The sequence below is a fragment of the Hyperolius riggenbachi genome, chromosome 6 (genome assembly GCF_040937935.1).
Source record: "Hyperolius riggenbachi isolate aHypRig1 chromosome 6, aHypRig1.pri, whole genome shotgun sequence".
NCBI classification, from domain to species: domain Eukaryota; kingdom Metazoa; phylum Chordata; class Amphibia; order Anura; family Hyperoliidae; genus Hyperolius; species Hyperolius riggenbachi.
Window position 1 is genome coordinate 267,140,849 of NC_090651.1, and position 24,995 is coordinate 267,165,843.

General features: G+C 46.9%; 1 protein-coding gene and 1 long non-coding RNA gene across 8 annotated transcripts in view; one reads left to right on the forward strand and one right to left on the reverse strand.

Moving 5' to 3' along the window:
• LOC137521473 (uncharacterized) overlaps positions 1–2,420 on the reverse strand; it is an 86,124-nt gene extending 83,704 nt beyond the window's left edge. The window contains exon 1 of the long non-coding RNA XR_011022132.1: positions 2,298–2,420. This is a non-coding gene — a long non-coding RNA (uncharacterized lncRNA). The remainder of the gene's footprint in view (positions 1–2,297) is intronic.
• TMPRSS5 (transmembrane serine protease 5) overlaps positions 1–24,995 on the forward strand; it is a 154,746-nt gene that overhangs the window by 10,510 nt on the left and 119,241 nt on the right. For 6 of the 7 annotated variants that reach the window (XR_011022130.1, XR_011022131.1, XM_068240782.1 and 3 more), the window contains exon 2: positions 12,177–12,273. The exons of the other annotated variant lie outside the window; for it this stretch is intronic. Coding sequence is in view for 3 of the 6 variants with exons in the window: in XM_068240782.1 (XP_068096883.1) it covers positions 12,177–12,273 (97 nt within the window). In the remaining 3 variants the exon portion in view is untranslated. The remainder of the gene's footprint in view (positions 1–12,176; positions 12,274–24,995) is intronic. 7 annotated transcript variants of the gene reach the window in all.

Below are 24,995 nucleotides of genomic sequence, written 5' to 3' on the forward strand. Positions count from 1 at the left end.
CATGCTTGTTTAAAGGGAACCTAAACTGAGAAGGATATGGATGTTTCCTTTTGAAAAATACCAGTTGCCTGGCAGTCCTACTGATCTCTTTAGTTGCAGCAGTGGCTGAATCACAGACCTGAAACAAGCATGCAGCTAATCCAGTCTGACTTCAGTCAGAGCACCTGATCTGCATGCTGGTTGAGGGGCTGTGGCTAAAAGTATTGGAGACACAGGATCAGCAGGAGAGTCAGGCAACTGGTATTATTTGAAAAGAAAAATCCCATATCCAGGGCCGGATTTACAGCTCAGGAGCCTATAGGCACAGAAGTTGTGGCGCCCCTAAACTCCGCCCCTCAGCAAAGGCCCCACCCCAAGTCACGCCTCCTATTTTTATAAAATAAAACCAGACAAGGAAATGCAGATATTCCCAAAGAAAAATACAGAACAATATGCAAATATTACCAATGATATACAGAATTTACAAAATATAGGACAATATTACCAGCAACAAGCCAAATACAAATCACAAGGAAATAATACTAACAACACAAAAGTTGTATATGGTCTCGCGGGCGGGCCTATGGTTCAGTCATTAGGCCAATCACTACACTGCTACTCAGCGAGTGCAATGATTGGCCTGATGATGGAGCAATGGACTTGTCCATGAGACCATTGGCTACAGTGATAACATAAATTACTGTACATCATCTTTGGCTGAAGCTACACTCGGGACACAGTGTGGCATGGAGCTGGGGGAATGCGGAGGATTCAGGAAGACAGAGGGGGACACATTGGGACATCGGCGCACAGGGGGTACAGAGTAAGACACGGGGACAGCATAGGGGGACACCAGGAGGACACGGGGACAGCACAGCACAGGCATGGGGGACAGCGGATGACACTGGAACAGTAGAGGACACAGGGACAGCAGTTAACTCACCCTTGTCGCTGCCTATAGCCAATGTTCTCGACACTGTGTTTCATGTCCCTCCAATACCTCCACCCTCTGGGTTTGAAGAATTGGAAAGATGGAATGCTATGGAAAGCAACGTGGAGCACATTGGCTATAGGTGGCGGCTAGGATAGGTTAACTGCTTCCCTGCCATGGTCCGCACATTGAAATCATACTTTGGAAAAACACCAAAGCTCATCCCCAATTAGAAGATGTCCTTTCTATATAAATAGTATATAATTAATATCAATATAGCTAGAATATAATGCTAGCTATGATAGGAATTACAGGGGGACACATAGAGGGTGGGCACAAAAGGAATGCACAGAGGGCGGGCATGGAGGTATTGCACAGAGAGTGGGCACAGGCAGAAGATGCCTAGAGAATGGGTAAGAGGGGGAAGCACAAAGGGTGGGTGCAGGGGGGCACACAGGGGGGGCATGGGTGGGGTATGCACAAAGGGTGATCATGTGGGGGAAGCACAGGTGGGCACGGGTGGGAGAAGCATAAAGGGTGGGCAGAAGGGGAATGGGCAAAAGGTGGGCACTGGTGGGGTACACACAGAGGGTGGGCATGGGGGGAGCACAGAGGGTTAGCATAGAGAGGGTGCGCATGGGCTGGGTACACAGAGGGTGGGCATGAGGGTAAAGGACATAGGGTGGGAATAGAGGGTGCACATGGGCTGGGTACACACATAGGGTGGGCATAGAGAGGGTGTGCATGGCCTTGGTACACACAGAAGGTGGGCATGAGGGGGAAGGACAGAGGGTGGGCATAGAGAGGGTGAGCACGGTCTGAGTACACACAGAGGGTGGGCATGAGGGGAAAGGACAGAGGGTGGACATAGAGAGGGTGCGCATGGGCTGGGTACACACAGAGGGTGGGCATAGAGAGGGTGCACATGGGCTGGGTACACACAGAGGGTGGGCATAGAGAGGGTGAGCATGGGCTGGGTACACACAGAGGGAGGGCATGAGGGGAAAGGACAGAGGGTGGACATAGAGAGGGTGCGCATGGGCTGGGTACACACAGAGGGTGGGCATAGAGAGGGTGAGCATGGGCTGGGTACACACAGAGGGTGGGCATGAGGGGAAGGGACAGAGGGTGGGCATAGAAAGGGTGAGCATGGGCTGGGTACACACAGAGGGTGGGCATGAGGGGAAGGGACAGAGGGTGCACATAGAGAGGGTGAGCATGGGCTGGGTACACACAGAGGGTGGGCACGAGCAGGGTACACACAGAGAATGCACAGGGTGGGCGCACAAAGGGTGGACTGGGCATGAGGGGGAAGCACAGAGAGGCACAAAGGGTTGTAAAAAGAGTGAGTAAAAGCAAAGTGAACAAGCCAGTCAGAGCAGATTACCTTCTGTCACTGACTTTGACTGCCACTGTCCCCATCTTTGAAGCAGGCAGGGCAGGCTGATCTCTGGCTGTTTTTCCTGGTCTTCCGTGTGCTAGCTGACAGCTAACACAAAGCTCTTTTGATCGTCTCTCTGCTGTCCCCCTCCTCCTCCTTCCATGTGGCTCAAAGTGCTCTGGAGTCCAGACACGCTCCAGTGCTCCTTCACTCTTCTTAAATTTTGCGGCACAGCTATAGCTGTCCATGTGTGACACGGAAGACATGCAGCCTCCGCAGTCACCAATACCAGAGGAAGAAACAGGGAGGCGGTGCTCTGCAAATCTTATGCTGTCACACAGCTCTTGCCGGGACTGCTGCAAACGAATCCGCTCCATAGCAATAGCTGCCCGCTTGTCTGCACGCTGAGTATAGGGTACAGACAAGCGGGCAGTTATTGCTATGGAGCGGATTGGTTTGCAGCAGTCTCGGCAAAGGCGGCAAGAGCCCAGCCCCATCTCTCCCCCACTGCCATGAGCCTTTCCAAAGCAGCCGCTAGGAGTGGAGAGCCGAGCCAGGAGCAGAGCGGTGAGTGACATCACACTTTCGCTCTACTCAGAGAAGGGGACAGTCGGGGAATTTCCGCCTCTATCAGATAAGGCGCCTGTAGGCACGTGCCTACAGTGCCTTATGATAAATCCGGCCCTGCCCATATCCTTCTCAGTTTAGGTTCCCTTTAACCACTTGAGGACCCAGCCTTTACCCCCCCTTAAGGACCAGCGCTACTTTTTATGATCTGTGCTGGGTGGGCTCTGCAGCCACCAGCACAGATCATGTTACACGCAGAGCAATCAGATCGCCCCCCTTTTTTCCCCCCTATGGGGATGATGTGCAGGGGGGGTCTGATCGCTCCGGTCTGCAGGCATGTTGCGGGGGGGCACCTCAAAGCCCCCCTCCGTGGCGAAATTCCCCCCTCCCTCTCCTACCTGCTCCCCCCGGTGATCGGGGCTGCACAGGACGCTATCCGTCCTGTGCAGCCAGTGACAGGCTGTCCTCTGTCACATGGCGGCGATCCCCGGCCGCTGATTGGCCGGGGATCGCCGATCTGCCTTATGGCGCTGCTGCGCAGCAGCGCCGTACAATTACGGCGCTGCTGCGCAGCAGCGCCGTACAATGTAAACAAAGGAGTCATACGTCTCCTACGTTTACATTTAGTCTGCGAGCCGCGATCAGCGGCTCGCAGGCTATTCACAGAGACCCGCTCCGTGATCTAACAGGAAACGGCCGCCCGCGCGAGCGGCCTTTCCTGATTAATTATGGAGGCACCTGGCGACGCAGATCTGCGTCGCTGGTCCTCCAGCTACCACTTTGCCGCCGCACGGTATGAGTGTGCGGTCGGCAAGTGGTTAAGATTCAGACACTACTAATGCAAGAAAGATCAGCAGGACTGCCAAGCAACTGGCATTGTTTGAAAAGAAATAAATATGGCAGCCTCCATTTCCCTCTCACTTTGGGATCCCTTTAATTTTAGCAGACTATTTAAGGTTGGCCACAATGCAGGAGCAATAGTGTCTGATTTCTATGCCTTGAGTTTAGCCTTAAAGAGAACCTGAACTGAAAACCGAAAAGTCAAAATAAACATACACAGGTCATACTTACCTCCTGTGTAGTCTACTTCTCAATCTCTTTCTCCTCTCCTGCGTCCCATTTGTCCACTGTGATCAATGGAATTCTCCGTCCTCCATTTTAAAAATGGCCATTACCCCATAACAGCTTCCTGGTCAGCACACTGTTAAACTGTAATATCACACACTTGAGCCATAGGGAAACATGGACATTACTTTACACATTCAGTTGTAACTGACAGCTGCTGATATATAACTGACAGTAACTGGTATGTTTCAGTTCTGACAAAATATTGTCTGAACTGGAAGGGATCACTGTAAGAAGAAAATGGTGAGCTTCTGAGAGGAACTGACGGTGAGGTTAGTATGTAATATTTATTTGCAGCTACATCATGTGTTTATTTTAAATAATTTTACTCGCTTCAGGTTCCCTTTAAGGCCTCTTTCACAGTGCGATGTTAAAGTCGCACGTTAGAAAATGTCTCAACACGCAGACTAACGCACAGGAATGCTAAGTCTGTGCGACATTCACAGTGCACACGTTGCGTTTGTGTGTAACGTGTAGCATTATTAGAAAGTGCTGCATGCTGTGTGTTATACACATTATTAGCTGTGTTAGACTGTTTGCACATGCTCAGTAATGACTTGGAAGCATACTTTTCATTGCCTGTATGCTCTACTGTATGCGACGATAACGGAGCATTAAGTTGCGTTGTGAGTTTTTGGGACGTTGCTTTGTTAGTTTGCGTTTAATGTCGCATCAAAACGCCAACGTCCCACTGTGAAAGTAGCCTAAAATGGCCAGTTCTAGGTAGCTGATCACTTTCATTAAATTATGTTTAAAATTTGAAGTTTTTGCAAGATATCCTCCATGTATTTCTCTTTTCTTTACACCAGTGTTTCTCAAACCTGTCCTCGTGACTTCCCAACGGTGCATGTTTCACAGGCAGCCTCACCTTTGCACAGGTGGGGTAGTTAGTGTCTCAGCTACATGGAATCCACCTAGTTGAGACACTAATTACTCCACCTGTGCATTGGTGAGGTTGCCTGAAAATAGGTCACGGGGATGGGTTTGAGAAACACTGATTTACACACTACAGTATACAATTACTAGTTGGATTGATAACCACTATTAACATTTCTTACTACAAAAAAAAAATAATTTTCTTTTTTTTGTTCTTTTCCGTTAGCCGGGCGCATTCCACTAGGTGGCGATAAAACTCCACCAGAGTTACATCTTTCCCTACTATCCATGGCGGCCTGGAGGGGAGTAGTAATTAACGCCACCTGGTGGTTGCGCCCGGCTAACGGAAAAGTACCCTTTTTTTTTTGGGGGGGGGGGGGGTGAAAGGTTCATAGAAGGTTGCGGAGATATTGCTTACATAGACACTGGATCATTACACGTTTGTAAGGTTCATTTATTTTACATGTAAAAATACTTCCTTGTAAGTGGACCTGATATAACTTCCTAAGCTTTAACCACTGTGCAACCGCGTCACGCCGATGTCCGTGGACGCGGCACCAGGATGTGGGAACATCGTAATCTTCACACCTCTAGCAAGTATGGCCACAATAATACCTGATCTGAAGGATGGACCCCTTTGTTGAAGAAAGAGAAGTAGTATTTAGGGTCCCCTTACAGCTCTTGGCTCCCTGTCATCTTAGGGACTTCTCCCCACTAGTTACACTCCTGCATCCAGTCTCTAAAATCGTTTTACCCTTCAATACGATCAGGGCCGGATTTGTATCTTTTAGTGCCCTAGGCCAACAGTCAATAACCGCCCCAAACCCCCCCCCCCTTTCCCCCGCCCTATATATGCACACAAAATATTATACCCCCATACTTGCTACCCAGGCCTGTGATGGTAATCTGGCATCTTTGAATCTCTCCTGGCCTTCAGACAGGTCCTCCCACTCTGCATGAGGATAGATGGAGCATGGGGGGAAAGAGTTAACCTTTTGGAGTGACAGCAGGGTGGGCTTCAAACTGCATGGCTGCTGCCAAGCCCATTTCAGATTTTATGGCACCCCAGACAAGTCAATCTGCTAATATGGTAGGACATTATGGCTGGTACATGCAATTCAACTTCCCATCAGATCGATGGGTCGAAACTGATAATTTCCAACACATCTGATCTGCTCCAGATTGATATTGCAACACATTTTCAGATCATTACTGCACAAAATTGATCCAGTTATCAATAGGAAGCAGATTGTTTCAGAAATAATGGATTCAACCCATCGATCTGACAGAGAGTTGCATCCTGTGTACCAGCCATTAGACTGCGATAAGTATTGGACTGTGAGCTCCTTTGAGGACAGTCAGTGACATGACTATGTACTCTGTAATGTGCTGCAGAAAATGTCAGTGCTATATAAATACATAATAATAATATGGTAGGACATTAGACTGTGACTATGGCAGGGATTCGATTGTGAGCTCCTCTGAGGACAGGCAGTGACATAACTATGTACTCTGTAAAGTGCAGCAGAAGATGTCACTGCTATATAAATACATAATAATAATAATAATATGGTAGGACATTAGACTATGATAGGATTAGATTGTGATCTCCTCTGAGGACAATCAATGGCATTGTTCTATATTACATGTCATTGCGAGCTGTCTGCACCTGTGCAGTAGCACAAACACGGTCAGGCTCAGCTTTTTCTGCCGGTGCCCGAGTGGTTTTCCTACTGCGCAGACGCACAGGGGCAGCACTTCGACGGTCTCAGCGCTGGAGTGGCCTGGCAATGGAGGACAAGGAAAGCCTCTTTAGGATGAAAGTATCCAAATGTGCCTCACGCAAGCCACATAAGTTCGCTCTAAATACTTTAGAGAGAGGAAGCGGGTAAGACAGGAGTGAAGAGAGATAAAAGGGGAACCAAAGAGTGGAGAAAAGGTGGTAAAGGGCAATACAGGGGAAGACAGGGATGAGAGAACCCGAGAAAGGAGTATTAGGAAAAGTACAAGGGAGGGGACAATCATAGTGAAAAATATGGTAGCAAAGGGAAGGGAGAGTAAGAGAGGGAAAATGAGGAGAGAGAGAGAGAGAGAGAGAAAATGAGGAGAGAGGGGGGGGGGGGAGAGAGAGGTAGAGACAAGGTGGTGGAGGGCAAAAGAGAGTAGAAGGAGATAGCAGTCCAGTTTCCCAGCCTTTGCTTCAATTTTTCCTTCTACCCCAAACAAAAAAAATGAGAAGAAAGGAGAGACAGAGGAAGGAAAGAAGAAGAGCAAAAGAGAAGGACATATTACAAATTAAGAGGAAGGAAATGAGACAGAGAGCACAAGATAGAATAGGAAAAGAGGGAGAGTTTGAAGAAAAGTGAAGGAGGAAAGGTGACAGTGACCAGGAATAGGCAATAAATCAACCAGTCTGAGATAAAAGCATTCAGCTGCAGCTTCCAAGTTAGCTATGTACTGTGTATTGCAACTGTTCGTTTACTTGTCTCAGCCTAATGTGTGAAACCTCACACAGCTCCTTGACTCTTAACAATGGGTGGGCGCCCGGGTCCTAATCAATGTTAATTGCTTACCATCAATGAGCGTCTGAGTCTGGCCTCTCCGTGCACACACAGTGGTCTCCCCCCTCCTCAGCCCATCTCGCCAGGATCTTCTTCTTTCATCATGCTTGTAAACAAACACAACAAAGTTTCCCTCTTGCCGCCATAAGTCACTAGCCACCATCAGCCAATGAAAATAATAGTGCTGCCCAAGCCACTCCCCCCGAGCCACGCTATTGGTTGCCCGGGCACCTCTCAGCATCTGAGCACAGCGGATTGGCTGCTCTGCTCTTTTCTGCAAGTTGCAATTCCGGAGGAGAGCTGCAGCAGTGTATGCATAGTCGGCCACATACCTGCCCGCGGCCGCCCGCTGCTAGCTAATACCTTATGCAAACTTTTAATGCAGGGCGGCCGCGGACGGAACAGACTTTGCCCGAAATGCGTGTATGAGGAGGGAGGGGGAGAGGTGACTCAGTGGAGCAGACAGGAATCAGGGGGAGAGAGAGCAGGCTGAAACTAGCGTCCTGGAGTGCCGCGGGCGGGCATAAATAAATAGCAGCGGACGGCCACCATTGTCAACACTCCCTGACTGCTTGCACACACTTTTCTGCCTCTCAGTTGCCCCAAGCAGAGCTTAATTTCTGCCGCCCTAGGCCATGGCCTCTGTGGCCTTGCCAGAAATCCGGCCCTGAATACGATGGACTGTATGTCCATGATCTGCTAGTGCACTTTTACCACCTAATGGCTAAACATCTTAGACTTTTTATGAGTATTGAGCATACCAACAGCATTCTGAGCATGGAAATCACCAGAACCACTTGTGAGTGAATATGGCTATTCATTTTTTACAGACACACTGGACAAATGCACAATAACTGCATGAATCTGTTAGAATAAAGAAAATTGACCTTCTGAGCAAAGACACGTTCACAAAGTCTTTTGGAATTCAGTATGTAATGACTTACAGAGTCACATATTATTTCTAATATGTGCGAATATGCAGACAAAAACAAGACCCAGGCTGAAATAATACAAGTAAAGCAAATAACTGAAATACTGCCTTTTTTTCTTGAATTGTACAAACTGTAATGCTAGTTAGAACTTGATTCTAGGGTGGAGAACAGGAAGCAACATAAAATCTCCTTATGGAATATAAATAGAAGTAAAAATCTGTGCCCTTTGTACACTGTACAAACATTGTGTTTTATTGCTTTCTGTCTCACACCTGGTTACTGCCTGTCCTCCAGTCTAGACTAGAGAGTAATCATTAATGTACTGCAGAATTCCAATTCCAAAGTCTCATGGAGAAGCAAAAGTACTAAGCTGCATAGGAAGCAGGAGATTTGGGCGCATGAGACAAGTGGACAAAAAGGGCGCCCCATTCACTCCCATTATAAATATCGTTTAATGGGCGCCGAACAGGGAAAAAAAGGCGCCGGAGATTATTAACGTTTTAACAAACGGTGCCCGGAGATTTTTAAGGTCTTATAACTATGTTTGTGATGATTTAACTTTACAAAATGAGCCCATGACGAATAACGTTTATAAAGATACTAAATCACTATTAAAACATTTCTAAAACATTATTATCCACCCAAAAAAAATTATTTACATTTTTTTTATTTACATTTTTTATTTATTAATGTTTGTAAAACATTATTATCCATAGGGGGTCTTAGGTTTAGGCACTACCAGGGGGGTCTTAGGTTTAGGCTCCACCAGGGGGGTCTTAGGTTTAGGCACCAACAGGGGGGTCTTAGGTTTAGGCACCAACTGGGGGGTCTTAGGTTTAGACACCAACAGGGGGGTCTTAGGTTTAGGCACCACCAGGGGGGTCTTAGGTTTAGGCACCAACTGGGGGGTCTTAGGTTTAGGCACCAACAGGGGGGTCTTAGGTTTAGGCACCAACTGGGGGGTCTTAGGTTTAGGCACCAACAGGGGGGTCTTAGGTTTAGGCACCAACAGGGGGGTCTTAGGTTTAGGCACCAACTGGGGGGTCTTAGGTTTAGGCACCAACAGGGGGGTCTTAGGTTTAGGCACCAACTGGGGGGTCTTAGGTTTAGGCACCAACAGGGGGGTCTTAGGTTAAGGCACCAACTGGGGGGTCTTAGGTTTAGGCACCAACAGGGGGGTCTTAGTTTTAGGCACCAACGGGGGGTCTAGGGGTTAGGGATAGGTACAAGGAGGGTTTTTAACAAACGTAAATATAAGTTTCAGTTTACAAACAGGGAAGATTAACGTTTTAAGAATTGCCAATCTCATACACATTATTTAGTGATTTATAAATTCTTAAAACACTATTTGTAAACGAAATTCTACACAATATTTCTATAAACGATAATACTGTTTATCGTTTACACCACGCGCCCTTTTTTCCCGACGCCCTTTTTTGATGTACGCAGCTGCATAGCCCTGCTAAGCACTTTTTATAATTCTGACCCTGTGATCACTGATTTGTTGACAGTGATCACAGAGTTAGGAGCCAATGAAACTGGCTCTTGACCATTACATAGAAATCAGTTGTCATTAAAGGGAACCTGTACTGAGTAAAATTATTTAAAATAAACACATGAGGTAACTTCAAATGAACATTACATAGTTACCTTGCTATCAGAATTGAAATATATATATATATATATATATATATATATATATATATATATATATATATATATATATATATATATATATATATATATATATATATATATATATATCAGTTGCTGTCAGTTACAGCTGAGAGGACAACTGATGTGTCCATGTTTCCCTATGGCTCAAGTGGGCGATATGACAGTTTAACAGTGTGCTGACCAGAAAGGTGTTATGGGGTAATGGCCAATTTCAAAATGGAGGACAGAGAATTCCCTTGATCACAGTGGACAAACAGGACGTGGGAAAGGAGAAAGGGGTTGAGGAGTAGACTACATGGGAGGTAAGTATGACCTGTGTATGGTTATTTTGACTTTTAATTTTCAGTTCAGGTAGCTGAGTTATCATTCCCCCCCCCCCCTTTACCAGTGTTCAAACCCTTTCCATCACTTACCCTTGGTGACCCTCACAGCCTGGGGGCCCATCTGGCAAGAGTCATAAAACACGAGTGGTCATCATAATCTTCACACCCATAACAAGTGTAACCACAAAAACACCAATTCTGGAGGATGGACCCCTCTATCAGAGGGAGTGAAGTAGTAGTTGGGGCCCCCTAAATGCTCTGGGCCCCCCTGCAGTTGCCCCTGTATGCATGATTCCAAAGCATTTCAAGGAATACTGAAAACTACCATAGAACCCACCCCACAGCCAAATTCTAGTATTTTAGTACCACCATGCAGAGTGTGAAGGAAGGGGAAGTGTCCTGGACTGGGAGAGTCCTAAATTAAAGCTGAAATTGACAAGCTGTTTAAGCAAACAGTGGTCGCATGATTGTTGCTGTTGAGATTTATTTAAAGTGGATCAAAACTCAGAAATTCCTCTGTGGGTTAAAAGATTAGCCACAGCATAATAACCTGAAAGGGATAAGTGTTTACTGTATGGAGAGGGCTTCCTTTGCAGTGTTCCTGTATTCTATTTATAGCTGCGGATCTAATTAAACAATTTGATCTGGTGAAACAAACACAGAGCACGGAGCAGTGAATTTCTTCAGCAAATGTATGTGGAATAAAGACTTTCACTATGCGCTGTGTAAGAGTTCATGTCCGCTTTAAAGGACAACTGTAGTGAGAAGAATATGGAGGCTGCCATATTTATTTACTTTTAAACAATACCAGTTGCCTGGCCACCTTGATGATCTATTTGGCTGCAGTGGAGTCTGAATAACACCAGAAACAAGCATGCAGCTAATCTTATTAGATCTGACATTAATGTCAGAAACACCTAATCTGCCGCATGCTTGTTCAGGGGCTATGGCTAAAAGTATTAAAAGACAAAGGATCAGTAGGACAGCCAGGAAACTGGTATTGATTAAAAGGAAATAAATATGGCAGTCTCCACATACCTCTCGCTACAGTTGTCCTTTAAGGTACTTAATGTAACTAATTCATTTTGACCTAAGGTGCTTCAAAATATATATAATACATATTTAAATGTTCTGGAGTGGTAGGTAATTGGGCAATTTTCAAAATTCATTTCATGAAGTTTTTGGGCCCGTTTCCACTTGTGCGGTGCGAATCGCAGCAGTAAAAATTTGCATGCGGATGCGAATTTCGCGTGCGGTTGGATGACGCTGTATGTGAATTTAACCATAGCAGTGCCGGTGTGCTTTTCCATTGATTTCCATGCGCATTCGCATGCGAATTCACATGAAAATTCGCATACCAAAGCCGCAGGCAATTTCCCTATTAAATACATTAGCGGCGATTCGCATGCATTCTACACGCAGGCGAATTCTGAGGGCTCTGCCGTGCAGAAAAATCCTGCACAGAAAAACGCTCAGGAAAACTGACTAGTGGAAACAGTCCCATTCACTTGTATTGGCTGTGCGAATCTGCATGCAGGAAACGCATGCAGATTCGCGATAGTGGAAACGGGCCCTTAATGGTTAATCTGGGGATGACTAGTTTAATATTGTACATAGTTCTGCTGTGACAACACATACTGTGTAATACATTTATGTTGCTTGTTAGACAAAAACCTGGTATAAAGCTGAATTTTCATCCATCACTTCAGTTACAAACCAAAACAGCTCTTTTTGTCAAATCCTACAAGATAACTGGTTGGTGTTTCCATATATTTTATGCAGAAATTCCTAATAAATCAAGCTAATAGTGACTTTTCTCTGCAGGACTCGGGATCTTTACCTCACCACAGTGTGGATAGTCACAAAACTACAATCAAGATTAAAAGGGATTCCTTTGAAATTACCAATTCTCTTGAAGCAGGTAGGACAGAAAGTCAGATGGGGCTATCAGTCATTAATACTACATTTTGCAACGAAGTAAAGCGTTGTGTGTGGAGTTCAAAGGAAGGTTTTGACATTTTTAGAGCACAAAGAACATTTCAAAGAAGTCAGTTTCCTTTCATCAGCTGGTTCCTAATGATCTATTTATTGAGTACAATTTCTTCTAGAGGAAAATTAACAGAGAGGTGTATGATTGACTTTATCAGGTGATTGATGGGATTGGCTTGGTATGACCATGTGATCATGTCTATGCTCTGAGGTGAAATATGGTCACAAGATCACAACACATCTATTGGAAGGTTACAAATGAATCACATGCTTCACCAATATTTATATATGAGGAGAGCTGCTGTACAATAAGTTGATCATATCTATTCCTCATGAACATGATAAAAGGGAAGAATGTCTTCTGCTGAAACAGAGAAATGTGTTTTCAAAGACCATTGGAGGTATAGATAGATGTATGCATTAGCTCTTTATGTGATATGTATTATTATTATTACTATCATTAGTATTATAATTATTATTATTATCAGTAAGTATTCCACAGCGCTGTACAGAGTATATTGTCTTATCAGTTACTGTCCCTCAGAGGGGCTCACAATCTAATACTCTGCCAAGTCACATGTCTATGTCTGTACCGTGTAGTGTATGTATCATAGTCTAGGGCCAATGTAGGGGGAAGACAATTAACTTATTTGTATGTTTTTGGGATGTGGGAGGAAACCGGAGTGTCCGGAGCAAACCCGCATAGAAACAGGGAGAACATACAAACTCTGTGCAAAATGTGCCCTGGCTGGGATACGTACCAGGACCCAGTGCTTCAAGGCGAGAGAGCTAACCATTATGCCACTGTGCTGCCATATATGGTTCATATATGGTCCATGCCTTATATGGTCCATGTTTAAAGCAGGAGGGACAGCCATAGTATCCCAGGGGAAAAAAAACACATATATAAGTAGATAAATACTTGTACTTGACAATACTATCACATATGTTTTGTACTGTCCACATTTTGATTTCAGTGAATGTTATATCGTAATTTAAAGAGAAAACAGTTCCTGGCATTTTTCATTTTTGCTTCTTCTGACTGCAGATAGCCCTGATGTCATTTCCTCCCTTACTTTTTTTCCTCTTAGAAACTGCACTGTCATATCTAGCTTGCTTTTCAAACACATGAGAGCACAGCATAGACCATATTTCAATAGCTCACTAAACTGCCCTCAGCCAATCAGTGAGGAGCAGGAATGTGGGAGGGGTGATGACAAACATTCTTCTAGTCAGCAATGGTCCAAATAGAGCCATGCTGACTGATATAAGATTTATTACAGCAAAAATATTTCTGATTAGATTGGAGTAATTGCAATGCAGGGTAAGGTTGCTCTCTGCATAATAAACACAGAGCAGTGGGTAAATGGAATTTGATTTTGTAGCTGACAATCCCACTTTAAGGGGCACTTTTCCCATGTTAGCAAGAAAAAGAAAAAAGGAGGAGCGCTCCGTAGTGCATTAAAAGTTTTTAATCATAAAACACGCAAGGTTTTAAAAACACTTACTAGAACGTAGTAGACAACAAGCATCTCTTGGGTTAAAACCCAATCGAACAACCATGGGTGGCAACCTGCTCCTCCTCTGTGGCCAGCAGTGGTGGGTGTCCCTGATGGTGGTGGACAATAGGAGCCTTCTCTCTGGTAACTGTGTGCAGTGACCTCACGACGCGTTTCAGCGCATCCACGTCTTTGTCAAGTGAGTCACTGCTATGCACACGTGAGGAATATATAAGGGCTGGGCAGGGAAATAATCGAGTGACCTTGTTGCTATGGGAACCGAAGGTAGCACTTCAGGTTCCCAAAGGAAAGATTTGCATAGATTAGTAGCCATGGACACAATGGTACGTACTGAATGGAGCCCCCCGGGGAAGGGGGGAGGAATGTCCAGCCGCATGACCCGTCCTGTCTTTGCAGGAATGGACTGGATCACAGCATGTTAGATCATCCAGCCGTGTTGTCAAACAGGTGGGCTGGGTACAGGACGTCACGTGTGACGTATCGCAGCCCGATTGGGCCGGTATCAAGTGATGGGCAGGTCTGGAGGACGGACGCACTGTGGGCTGTGCCAGAGGGAAATCGTCCCTCTCCCAGCTGTGGGAAATGGGACTGCCCGCGCTGGGCGGAACAGGGAGTGAGGCTACCCTCCTGCGGGGCGGTCTGGCTGGTGATGGCGTGCTGCTGCTAAGCAACAGCAATATAAACACCTCGGGTGGCAGCTCCCTTAATGGGATAACTGAGGCTGCTCATGGTGGACGGGGCTAGAGATGGCGGAGCCCTCCAATGGGGCGATCTAGCTGTTCATGACATGTTGTTGCTAAGCAGCAACAATGTAAACACCTCGGATAACGGCTCCCTAGGTGAAATGTACTGAAACAAAGGGTGTATGACCAACGTGTTGGTACGTCTGTATTGCCTGTGGCCTGCCGTGCGATCACTCAACAGATTAACCAAACGTGGGGCACTAGGTGGTAAACCTGTCATACATCTGGATGTGGAGCCTGTGGTCACTCCAAAGAGGGAACATAATAAAGTTTAAACAATTTTGAAAATACAATAAATAATAAGAACAGAATATAGTAAAAATAATGATTTAAATAACATTGGCATTGATGTTAGTTGCTGAAGCGAGGGATGGTAACACTGAGATTCACAAATTGCTATTTGTTATGTGCCTGAAATTGGGAGTTACTTGACCCCCAGGTACCTCACTGTCATGGGAGGAAATAATGATAGAGGAATGTTTGTAGATGTGTCATAACCGGCTGGATAAGGGGTGTGATGTCAAAGGCAGTGGTGCTCAGCAGAGCTCGAATATTCGAGTAGCTCGAATATTCGAGCTCTTTTTTCAGCTATTTGAGCTCGAATACCGAGCTCGAATAGCTGCAGCTATTCGAATGGGCTATTCGAGTGAACTCGAATAGCCCATTCACTATTCGAGCTATTCGATCAAACAGCGATATTCGAGCTCGAATACCGAGCTCGAATAGCGTCATAGCCCAGATTGATGTCCTTAGAGCCAATCAGAGGGCTCCCAGGCCCTCTGACGGCAGCCAATCACAGAGGGGGACCCTGGCCAGCCCCTACCCTATAAATAGCGGCCGCCATGTTCCGTTTTTCCGTCCTTGCCTGACTTTGTACAGAGAGAGATCTGCTCCTTTGTGCTTTGGCTTAGCAAGAGCTTTATTGTGGTCAACTACCTAGCGTTTTTGCTCACATACACCTCCTATACACACCTATATTGTTGTTAGATAGATAGACATTGTATTTTAGTTAGTAGCTTGTGTGTTACATAGAGACAGACACAGCTGCTGCAGGCAAGCTTACACTGCTTTAGGCCTCAGGGCCTTGCCTGTGTGGGCAGCTGTCCTCCTGTCCTCTGTTAGTTTATTATACCAGTGTTTCTGCTGTCCTTTACTACTGAGTGATTGTATTTTGTAGTAACTGTACTAGGACACTCACTGTCACTGTTTGTTCATAGCTCCTGCGTGTGTGCGTGCACAGTACACACACTCTATTTCCTTCTGATTACTATTGATTATTGTAATTTCTAGTTGTACTTACTAACTACTTACTACTAGGGACACTCAGTCACTGTTCATAGGCTAGCTCCTGCGCTGCGTGTGTGTGTGCGTGCACTGTCAGTACACACACTCTATTTCCTTCTGATTACTACTGATTATTGTAATTTCTAGTTGTACACTTACTTACTACTTACTACTAGGGACACTCAGTCACTGTTCATAGGCTAGCTCCTGCGTGTGGGTGTGTGTGCGTGCACTCAGTACACACACACACTCTATTTCCTTCTACTTAATCTGATTACTACTGATTATTGTATTTTCTAGTTAGTGTACTAGGGGACACACTCACTGTTCACACTTATACTGATTACTGAATTATTGTATTTTGTATTAGTACTGTACTAGTAATCACTTAGCGATCTAATCACTTAGTGATTAGTGTCACCTCACCCACCAACCCACTCCATTAAAGTACCCCACTTTTTCACCCGCCCTTTTAAAAAACTTTTTTGTTTACGCCCAAAACATCAAAGATGTCTGGAAGTGGCAGCCAGCGCGGTTTGGGCAAGGGGAAGGGCAGCAAGGGAATCAAGAGGAGAGGGAGTAGCATTGTGGCAAGCCGCGGCCGCGCCACCATGCACAGTTCCGCAGCAGCTGCGTCAGTGGCTAACATTCCTACTATAGCCACTGGCCGTGGACGCCTTGGGCGCCGCCCAGCAGGAGCAACTCACGCTGCAGAGACACAGCAGCAGCAGCGTGTAGTACCTGCTCCTATTTTCCTCCAGCCGGGTCGGAAACGTCCCATTGAGGAAAAGGATGCAGACACTGTGGTGCAACTGATGACGGAGGATGAGCAGCCCGCCATCAGCTCTGCATCCGAGGCCTCCACCCTCACCACCACCACCACCCCTGTTCGCAGCAGCCGCCCAGCAGGGCCTGGGGAGGAGGCCAGTTCACCGTCACAAGTTGGCGACCTGTCACTCAGCAGTATTTTTACCCCAGGCACCATCAGGGTATTGTCTGCTGTTGTTGGCGATTTGGAGGAGGAGATGCTGATGGGCACTTTGGGGGATGAGGGATTGGACAGCAAGACTGTGGCAACAGTCAAGCAGCCCATCCATGCATCAGGAGAGGAGTTTGGGGGGTCATCATCCCAGCAGGACATGTTTCAGGAGGGGGATGATGATGATGACACGGTGACAGACAAAGACTGGGTGCCACCAGCTCCAGGGGATGTCGTCATCAGCAGCTCTGAGGAGGAGGAGGAGGATGCGCTTGTGGGCCTTGCAAGGAGGCGCATCATTGCAAGCATTGGCAGCAGTAGGCAGGTCCCACAGCCTGCTGGTGTCTCAGGCTCAGCAGCAGCAGCAGCAGCATCTGCCAGTACCACCACCAGCCGCACCCAAGCCCCCGCCCCAACCACCACAGGGAGACAGGCAGCAGCGGCTCCAGGCCGTAGGGGGTTGTTTTTGTCACCAATGTGGCGATTTTTCATCATGCCCACAGTGTACAGCAAGTACGCCACTTGCAACCACTGTCAGCGGAAGTTGAGCAGAGGTGCAGACCCCTTAAAGTTCAGCACCAGCTCGCTCATCAACCACCTTGCTGCGAAACATTTCCACCAGCATGAGGAGTTCCAGAGGCTGAAGGCTTCTGGTGCTGGCAGTGGCACCACACCCATCACTGCACAGCCTTCAGCAGCAGCAACAGCAGCCACCCGCCCTCCTGCTCCTCCAGCAGCACCAGCAGGAGTGCGGAAACGCACTGCTCCTCCCCCCTCTGCAACTCCTGCCGCCGAGACTGAGGCCTGTTCTGGCAGCCAGTCCTCAGTGGCCTCCTCTGCTGTGTCCGCTGATTCCCGTGCCAGCAAAAGGCCACGCCAGAGACTTTTGAGCGAGTCCTTCCAGGGGGTGGTTAGGGCTCTGCCTCCCAGCAGCCGTCGCATGCGTCAGCTGAACGGCTTGCTGGCACGGGCCATGTGCTCCCAACTCCTGCCGTACACGCTCGTGCAGAAGGGGAGCGACATGCGTGCGCTGCTTGCTTGTGCAGCCCCAGACTGGCAGCTTCCCAGCAGACACTTTTTCGCCCGCAAGGCCATTCCTGCACTGCACCGCTTTGTGATGGCCAATGTGGAGTGAGGGCTGGAGCACGCGGTTGGTGAAAGGGTCCACGTCACCATGGACTCCTGGAGCAGCCGCTTCGGGACAGGCCGCTACCTGTCCTTCACTGTCCACTGGGTCAGCTTGGTGGAAGGGGGTGAGGATGGGAGAGCAGCAGCGGGCACAGCAGCAGCAGCAACACAGTGGGTGGTGCCACCCCACAGGGTCAGGGGAACTGCAGCAGGTTCCTCCGATCCTCTGCCATCCTCCGGCACACCTGGCCAAACCCCCCGCCTCAGCAGCAGCGTGAAGGCCCCCACTGCCAAGCGCTGCTGCAGTTGGTCAGCCTTGGGAAGACCAAACTGACGGCAACCCATGTGTTGGCCAAACTCCAGGGGCAGGAGAGGAGTTGGCTGACCCCCAGAGGCCTCAGAGTCGGAGAGGTGGTGGCCGACAATGGGGCCAATCTGGTTGCCGCAATTGACAGGGGAAACCTGACCCACATCCCCTGTCTTGCCCACGTGCTGAACCTGGTGGTGCAGAAGTTCTTGCGCACCTACCAGGGGATGGGCGAACTGCTGGAAACGGCAAGGAACGTTGTGCGTCACTTCCGGCGTTCGGCTGCAGCCTGTGCGAGCCTGGAAGACGTGCAAAAGGAGCTGGAGCTGCCACGCCATCGGCTGATCCTTGACGTTCCAACTCGCTGGAACTCCACCCTGGCGATGTTGGAGCGTCTGGTTGAACAGAAGCACGCTGTCAACCAGTACCTTGCCCTGGCCACTGTTTCCGCCGCTCAGAGAAGGGACAAGACCAGCAACATCCCGTCCATCGTCCCCGATGATGACTGGATGCACATGCAGCAGGTGTGCTTAGTGCTGGCTCCCTTTCTGCAGGCCACTAACATGGTGAGCAGGGACCATGCTATGGTCTGCGAGTGGATGCCCCTGGTTTGTCTGCTGAACAGGGCTCTCGATGCTTTGCTGGAACAGGGAGCGGCAGCCTTGGACCAGCAGGAGCGGCAAGCAGCTGCACAGTCCACCTCTGAGGGGGAGGAGGAGGAGGACTTGGTGGAGGTCCCTGACCTTGCTGCTGATGAGGGGGATCAGCACAGTGCAGCTGAGTTGGTACGGGGGTGGAGAGAGGATGAGGCGGCAGAGGAGGAGGATGAGGACAGCACTGCCGTCGATGTGCCAGCACACGTGGCCCGCCTCTTCCCAATGGCAGCGCACATGCTGACGTGCCTGCGCAAGGACCCCAGGGTGATCCAGATGAAGCAGAGGGAGGACATCTGGATCAGCATGATGTTGGACCCACGCCTCAAGGGGAAGTTGAGCCAGTTCCTGCCGCCTGCAGGAGGAGACCCAGCGCAACAAATAAGGAGCTTGCAGCAGGCCCTTGTTGAGCGCTTGGAGGAAGCCTTCCTCCAGCCTTCCACCCCCACTGTCCAGCCAGCACAGAGGCAGCAGCAGGTGCCTGCATCCAGCAGCAAGCGCCCCACAGACCTGCTGTCTCTCAGCAACGAGCTCTACAGGACTGTAGAGGCTCCGGCAGCAGTGACTAGAGAGGAGGTGCATGCAGCAGCATCCTCCTCCGGTCACAGCCAGCGCATGACCCGAATGGTGGCTGACTACATGGGGTCCTACAGCGGGCTTGACAGCGATGCCCCTGTTGATCCCATGGAGTATTGGGTCAAGCGCCTGGAGATCTGGAGCGAGCTGGCGCAGTACGCCCTGGAAGTGCTGTCCTGCCCCCCTTCCAGCGTGCTGTCCGAGCGCTGCTTCAGTGCAGCTGGTGGCGTGGTCACCGAGAAATGCTCACGTCTGTCTCACAAGTCTGTGGACAGACTAACGTTTCTCAAGATGAACCAGGCGTGGGTGGAAGGCGAGTTCCTGGCCCCTGTTGTCGGCGAGAGGGGGACATGAACTGGCTGCCGGAAGAACCATCGTAAATGTGCCTTACCACCCTTTACCACCTCCTGGCTCCTGCTCACTAAGCCAGCCTGGTTCACTTTGACTATTACGCCGCCTGCAGCCACACATTTTACATCTACAGTGGGCTGCTGTGTACTGCCCTTCTGCTGTCTGTCTGTGTTTCCCACTGCCAGGGTACACAGATTTACCTTCTGCTGCCGCTCTGCCACCAGCTATTACGTCAAACAATAGCTGCCCCTGCTGCCTGTATTTACCTTTAAAAAAAAAAAAAAAAAAGGTTTAATTTTTCTGAGGTGCCCGGGTTGAAAACTGTGTTGTCCCAGTTGTGTATTGGACACGATGTGGGCTGCACGACCGCTGTCTGGGACCTCCTGTTGTGTTTATTTACAGCCCTGGTATCAACGCTAGGTACCAGGGCTATTATGTCACGCTGCCTACCTACCTGCTGCCACACTCACACTCCTCCTCCATTCCTCCTGCTGCTGCCTGTCTGTGTTTCCCACTGCCAAGGGTACACAGATTTTACCTTCTGCTGCCACTCTGCCACCAGCTATTACGTCAAACAATAGCTATATCTGTGTAATTTGCTGTAAAAAAAAAAAAAAAAAGTAAACCATTACAAAAAAAAAAAAGGTTTAATTTTTCTGAGGTGCCCGTGTTGAAAACTGTGTTGTCCCAGTTGTGTATTGGACACGATGTGGGCTGCACGACTGCTGTGTGGCACCTTCTGTTGTGTTTATTTACAGCCCTGGTATCAACGCTAGGTACCAGGGCTATTATGTCACCCTGCCTACCTACCTGCTGCCACACTCACACTACTCCTCCATTCCTCCTGCTGCTGCTGCTGCCTGTCTGTGTTTCCCACTGCCAAGGGTACACAGATTTACCTTCTGCTGCCACTCTGCCACCAGCTATTACGTCCAACAATAGCTACTCTCATTACTCCTCCATTCCTCATGCTGCTGCTGCTGTCTGTCTGTGTTTCCCACTGCCAGGGTACACAGAATTACTTTCTGCTGCCACTCTGCCACCAGCTATTACGTCCAACAATAGCTATATCTGTGTAATTTGCTGTAAAAAAAAAAAAAAAAGTAAACCATTAAAAAAAAAAAAAAAGGTTTAATTTTTCTGAGGTGCCCGGGTTGAAAACTGTGTTGTCCCAGTTGTGTATTGGACACGATGTGGGCTGCACGACCGCTGTCTGGGACCTCCTGTTGTGTTTATTTACAGCCCTGGTATCAATGCTAGGTACCAGGGCTATTATGTCACGCTGCCTACCTACCTGACTGCCTGCTGCCACACACTCATCCTCCTCCTCCTGCTGCTGAATTTACCTCCTGCTGTCTGTGTGTTTCCACTGCCAGGGAGCACATACAATGGCGCTTCCAACATGCGTGCGCCACCAGCTATTTATTACGCTCAAAAATAGCTGCATTTCTTTAAAAAAACAAACAAAATATATATTCTTTTTATTAATACTTTGTGATATTATTTTTAGAGGTGTCCGGGTTGAAAACTGTGTTGTCCCAGTTGTGTATTGGACATGATGTGGGCTTCACGACCGCTGTCTGGAACCTCATGCTGTGTATTTATGGCCTGGTACCACCGCTAGGTACCACACAGCCTATTATGTCTCGCTGCCTGCCTCATTGACTGCCTGCTGCCACACAATCATCCTCCTCCTCCTGCTGCTGCTGCTGAATTTACCTCCTGCTGTCTGTGTGTTTCCACTGCCAGGGAGCACATACAATGGCGCTTCCAACATGCGTGCGCCACCAGCTATTTATTACGCTCAAAAATAGCTGCATTTCTTTAAAAAAATATATATAAAAGAGAAATAAGTGAAGAAGAAGAAGACGATATAGAAGAAGAAGAAGATATAGAAAAAGAAGAAGACGAATTAGAAAAATAATAATAAGAAGAGGATATAGAAAAAGAAGATATAAAAAAAGAAGATATAGAAGAAGAAGATGAAGAAGAAGAAGATGAAGAAAAAGAAGATGAAAAAAAGATGAAGAAGATAAAGATGAAGAAGATGAAGAAGATGAAGAAGAAGAAGACGATGAAGAAGAAGATGATGAAGAAGACGAAGATGAAGAAGAAGAAGAAGAAGAAGAAGAAGAAGAAGAAGAAGAAGAAGAAGAAGAAGAAGAAGATGATGATGATGATGATGATGATGATGATGATGATGATGATGATGATGATGAAGAAGATGATGATGATGATGATGATGATGATGATGATGATGATGATGATGATGATGATGATGATGAAGAAGAAGATGAAGAAAAAGAAGATGAAAAAGAAGAAGAAGATGAAGATGAAGAAGAAGAAGAAGAAGAAGAAGAAGAAGAAGAAGAAGAAGAAGAAGAAGAAGAAGAAGAAGAAGAAGAAGAAGAAGAAAAAGAAGAAGATAATGTAGAAGAAGAAGAAGAAGAAGACGATGAAGAAGAAGATGATGAAGAAGATGAAGAAGATGAAGAAGATGAAGATGAAGATGAAGAAGAAGAAGAAGAAGAAGAAGAAGAAGATGAAGAAGATGAAGAAGAAGAAGAAGAAGATATAGTAGAAGAAGAAGAAGAAGAAGAAGAAGATATAGAAGAAGAAGATATAGAAGAAGAAGAAGAAAATGAAGAAGAAGAAGATATAGAAGAAGAAGAAGAAGAGGAAGATATAGAAGAAGAAGAAGAAGAAGAAGAAGAAGAAGATATAGAAGATAAAGAAGAATAAGAAGTATATACACTACTGAACAGAATTTTGGACACAACTTCTCTTCTCTTTCCACCTTTTTTTTTAAAGGAACATCCCCACATAATCACTTGCTGTTGTTACTTGGAAAAAAAGATGTTTCTTGCATCATTCACCCTCAAAACCAGTGTTGGAAGCTATTTAAGGCCAATTCGAATAGTCAGCTCGAATAATGAGCTCGAATACCGACTCGAATAGTGAGCTCGAAGTCCGAGGTCGAATCGAATAGTAAAAAATATTCGACTCGAATATTCGACCGAATTCGAATAATTTACTATTCGAATTCGACCAAACTCGAATAATAAAAAGGGGTATCCGAGCATCACTGGTCAAAGGCAAAGTGTATAGCCCATGGGAAAGGAGGGGGGGGGAGGGGTTGAATTCGGTTGGAATACATTTAGATAAATCTGTCAATTTCTACCTCTTCATTCAACCCGGCTGGAGACAGGGAATTGAGTTTGAAAATCCAGTAGGCCACCCTTTCGCACAACCTCCTGAATTTTAGTCCGGCGGGAAGATCAGGTGGAATAATTTCTATCCCCACTAATATGTCTGTTGACTGACAGTGATAGTTCAGGGAGTGGCAAGGTACACTATGGCCCTCTGAGCCTTCCTCTATACCACATCTGTGCTCACCAAATCTTTCCCTCAGGGGCCTAGTCGTTATTCCCACATAATATTTGGGGCAGCTGCAGGACAGGAGGTAGACAATGTGTGTTGATGAACAGTTGATGAATTGTTTCAAAACAATCTTGTCACTGTTGACATTGATCTCTTTGCATCTGTAACTCATGTGTTTGCAGCACTTGCAACGTGCCTTACCACATTTGTAGTTGCCTGTTATGCTACATAAGATGGTTGAGGGAGTGATGACTTATTGTTTGGGCCGATGTTGCTCTTGGCGATTCTGTTCTTGAGGGATTTTGCCTTTCTGAACCTTGTTTGTGGTTTTGCTATAAGCCTCCATTCCAATATAGGATCCCTTAAAAGTAGCGGCCAGTTTGTATTGATTACACATTCGATTTCCCGAGCCCTCGAATTGTAATTAGTCACAAAGCAAGGTCCCTGGATGTTCTCTTTCCGATTGCTGGCGTTCTCCTTTTTCTCTCGAATTCCTATTTTGAAGTAATTACTGTACTTTTATCTTATCCCTTATCTAAGAATTTTTTCTTCAAGTATTCCCCTTGTTCCTGGTAGTCTGTATCTGTCGTACAATTTTGTCTCAGCCTGCAGAACTGACTTTGTGATATGTTCTTTATCCACTTTGGATGGTGACAGCTTGTTTTATGTAAAAAGGAGTTCCCTGCGGTTGGTTTGAAATGTGTACGTGTTTTGACGTTACCCTCTTCATCATGTGATAATTCCAGGTCCAGGAAAACTATTGTATCCTCCTCCATTACATGGATGAATTCAAGGCCATAGGTATTTTAATTGCAGTATTGTGTAAATTGAACGAACTCCTCGACTGCTCCGTCCCAAGCGATAAGGATATTGTCTATATATCTCAGATACAGGGCAAGGTTTTCTCCGAATGGGTGGGGGCCCCAGATGTGGTTCTCCTCCCAAAAGGCCATGTACAAATTGGCAAAACCCGGCGCAAACCTCGCCCCCATGGCTGTCCCGCAGGTCTGCAAATAGTATTTTTTCCCAAAGCTGAAATAATTGTGTGTTAGGGAGAATTCTAGAAGATTTAGGATGAATTGTGCCTGTAGCAGATTGAAGTTCCATCCTTCATTAGGAAATAATTGACAGCTCCTATTCCCTTGTGATGAGGAATGCTAGTATATAAGGAACTGACATCCAGTGATGCCCACTTGTATCCGGGTTGCCACCTGAAGTCTTCCAGAATTTCTAGGACATGGCTTGAATCGCGGGTGTAGGCCTTGGTCCCTGTCACGATTGGCTGCAGAAAATAGTCCATGTATTCGGATAATGGAGACAACAAACCATCCATCCCTGCAACTATAGGTCTTCCTGGTGGGTTCTGTTTGCATTTGTGCACCTTGGGGATGTGATAAAAATATGGTATCAGCGGATAGTCATTGATGAGAAATGATCTCTCTTCCTTTGTGAGGACTCTTGAGTCTCATGCTTTATCAATTATTGTTCTCAATTCCAACTCGAAAGCACCAGTTGGATCTGTTTGTAACTCTTTGTATGTCCCTGGGTCGTCGAATAATCTGTAGCCTTCTTTCATGTTCACAACTCCACCCCCCTTATCTGCTTGTCTTATTACTATGTTTTTGTTATAGTCATCAGAGAGTTTAAGGATTGTTTTTCCTTGTGATTAAGATTAGTTTTCTTCCGTGGTGTGCTGGTATCATTTTTACAAAGATTTTTAAGTTGACACCAG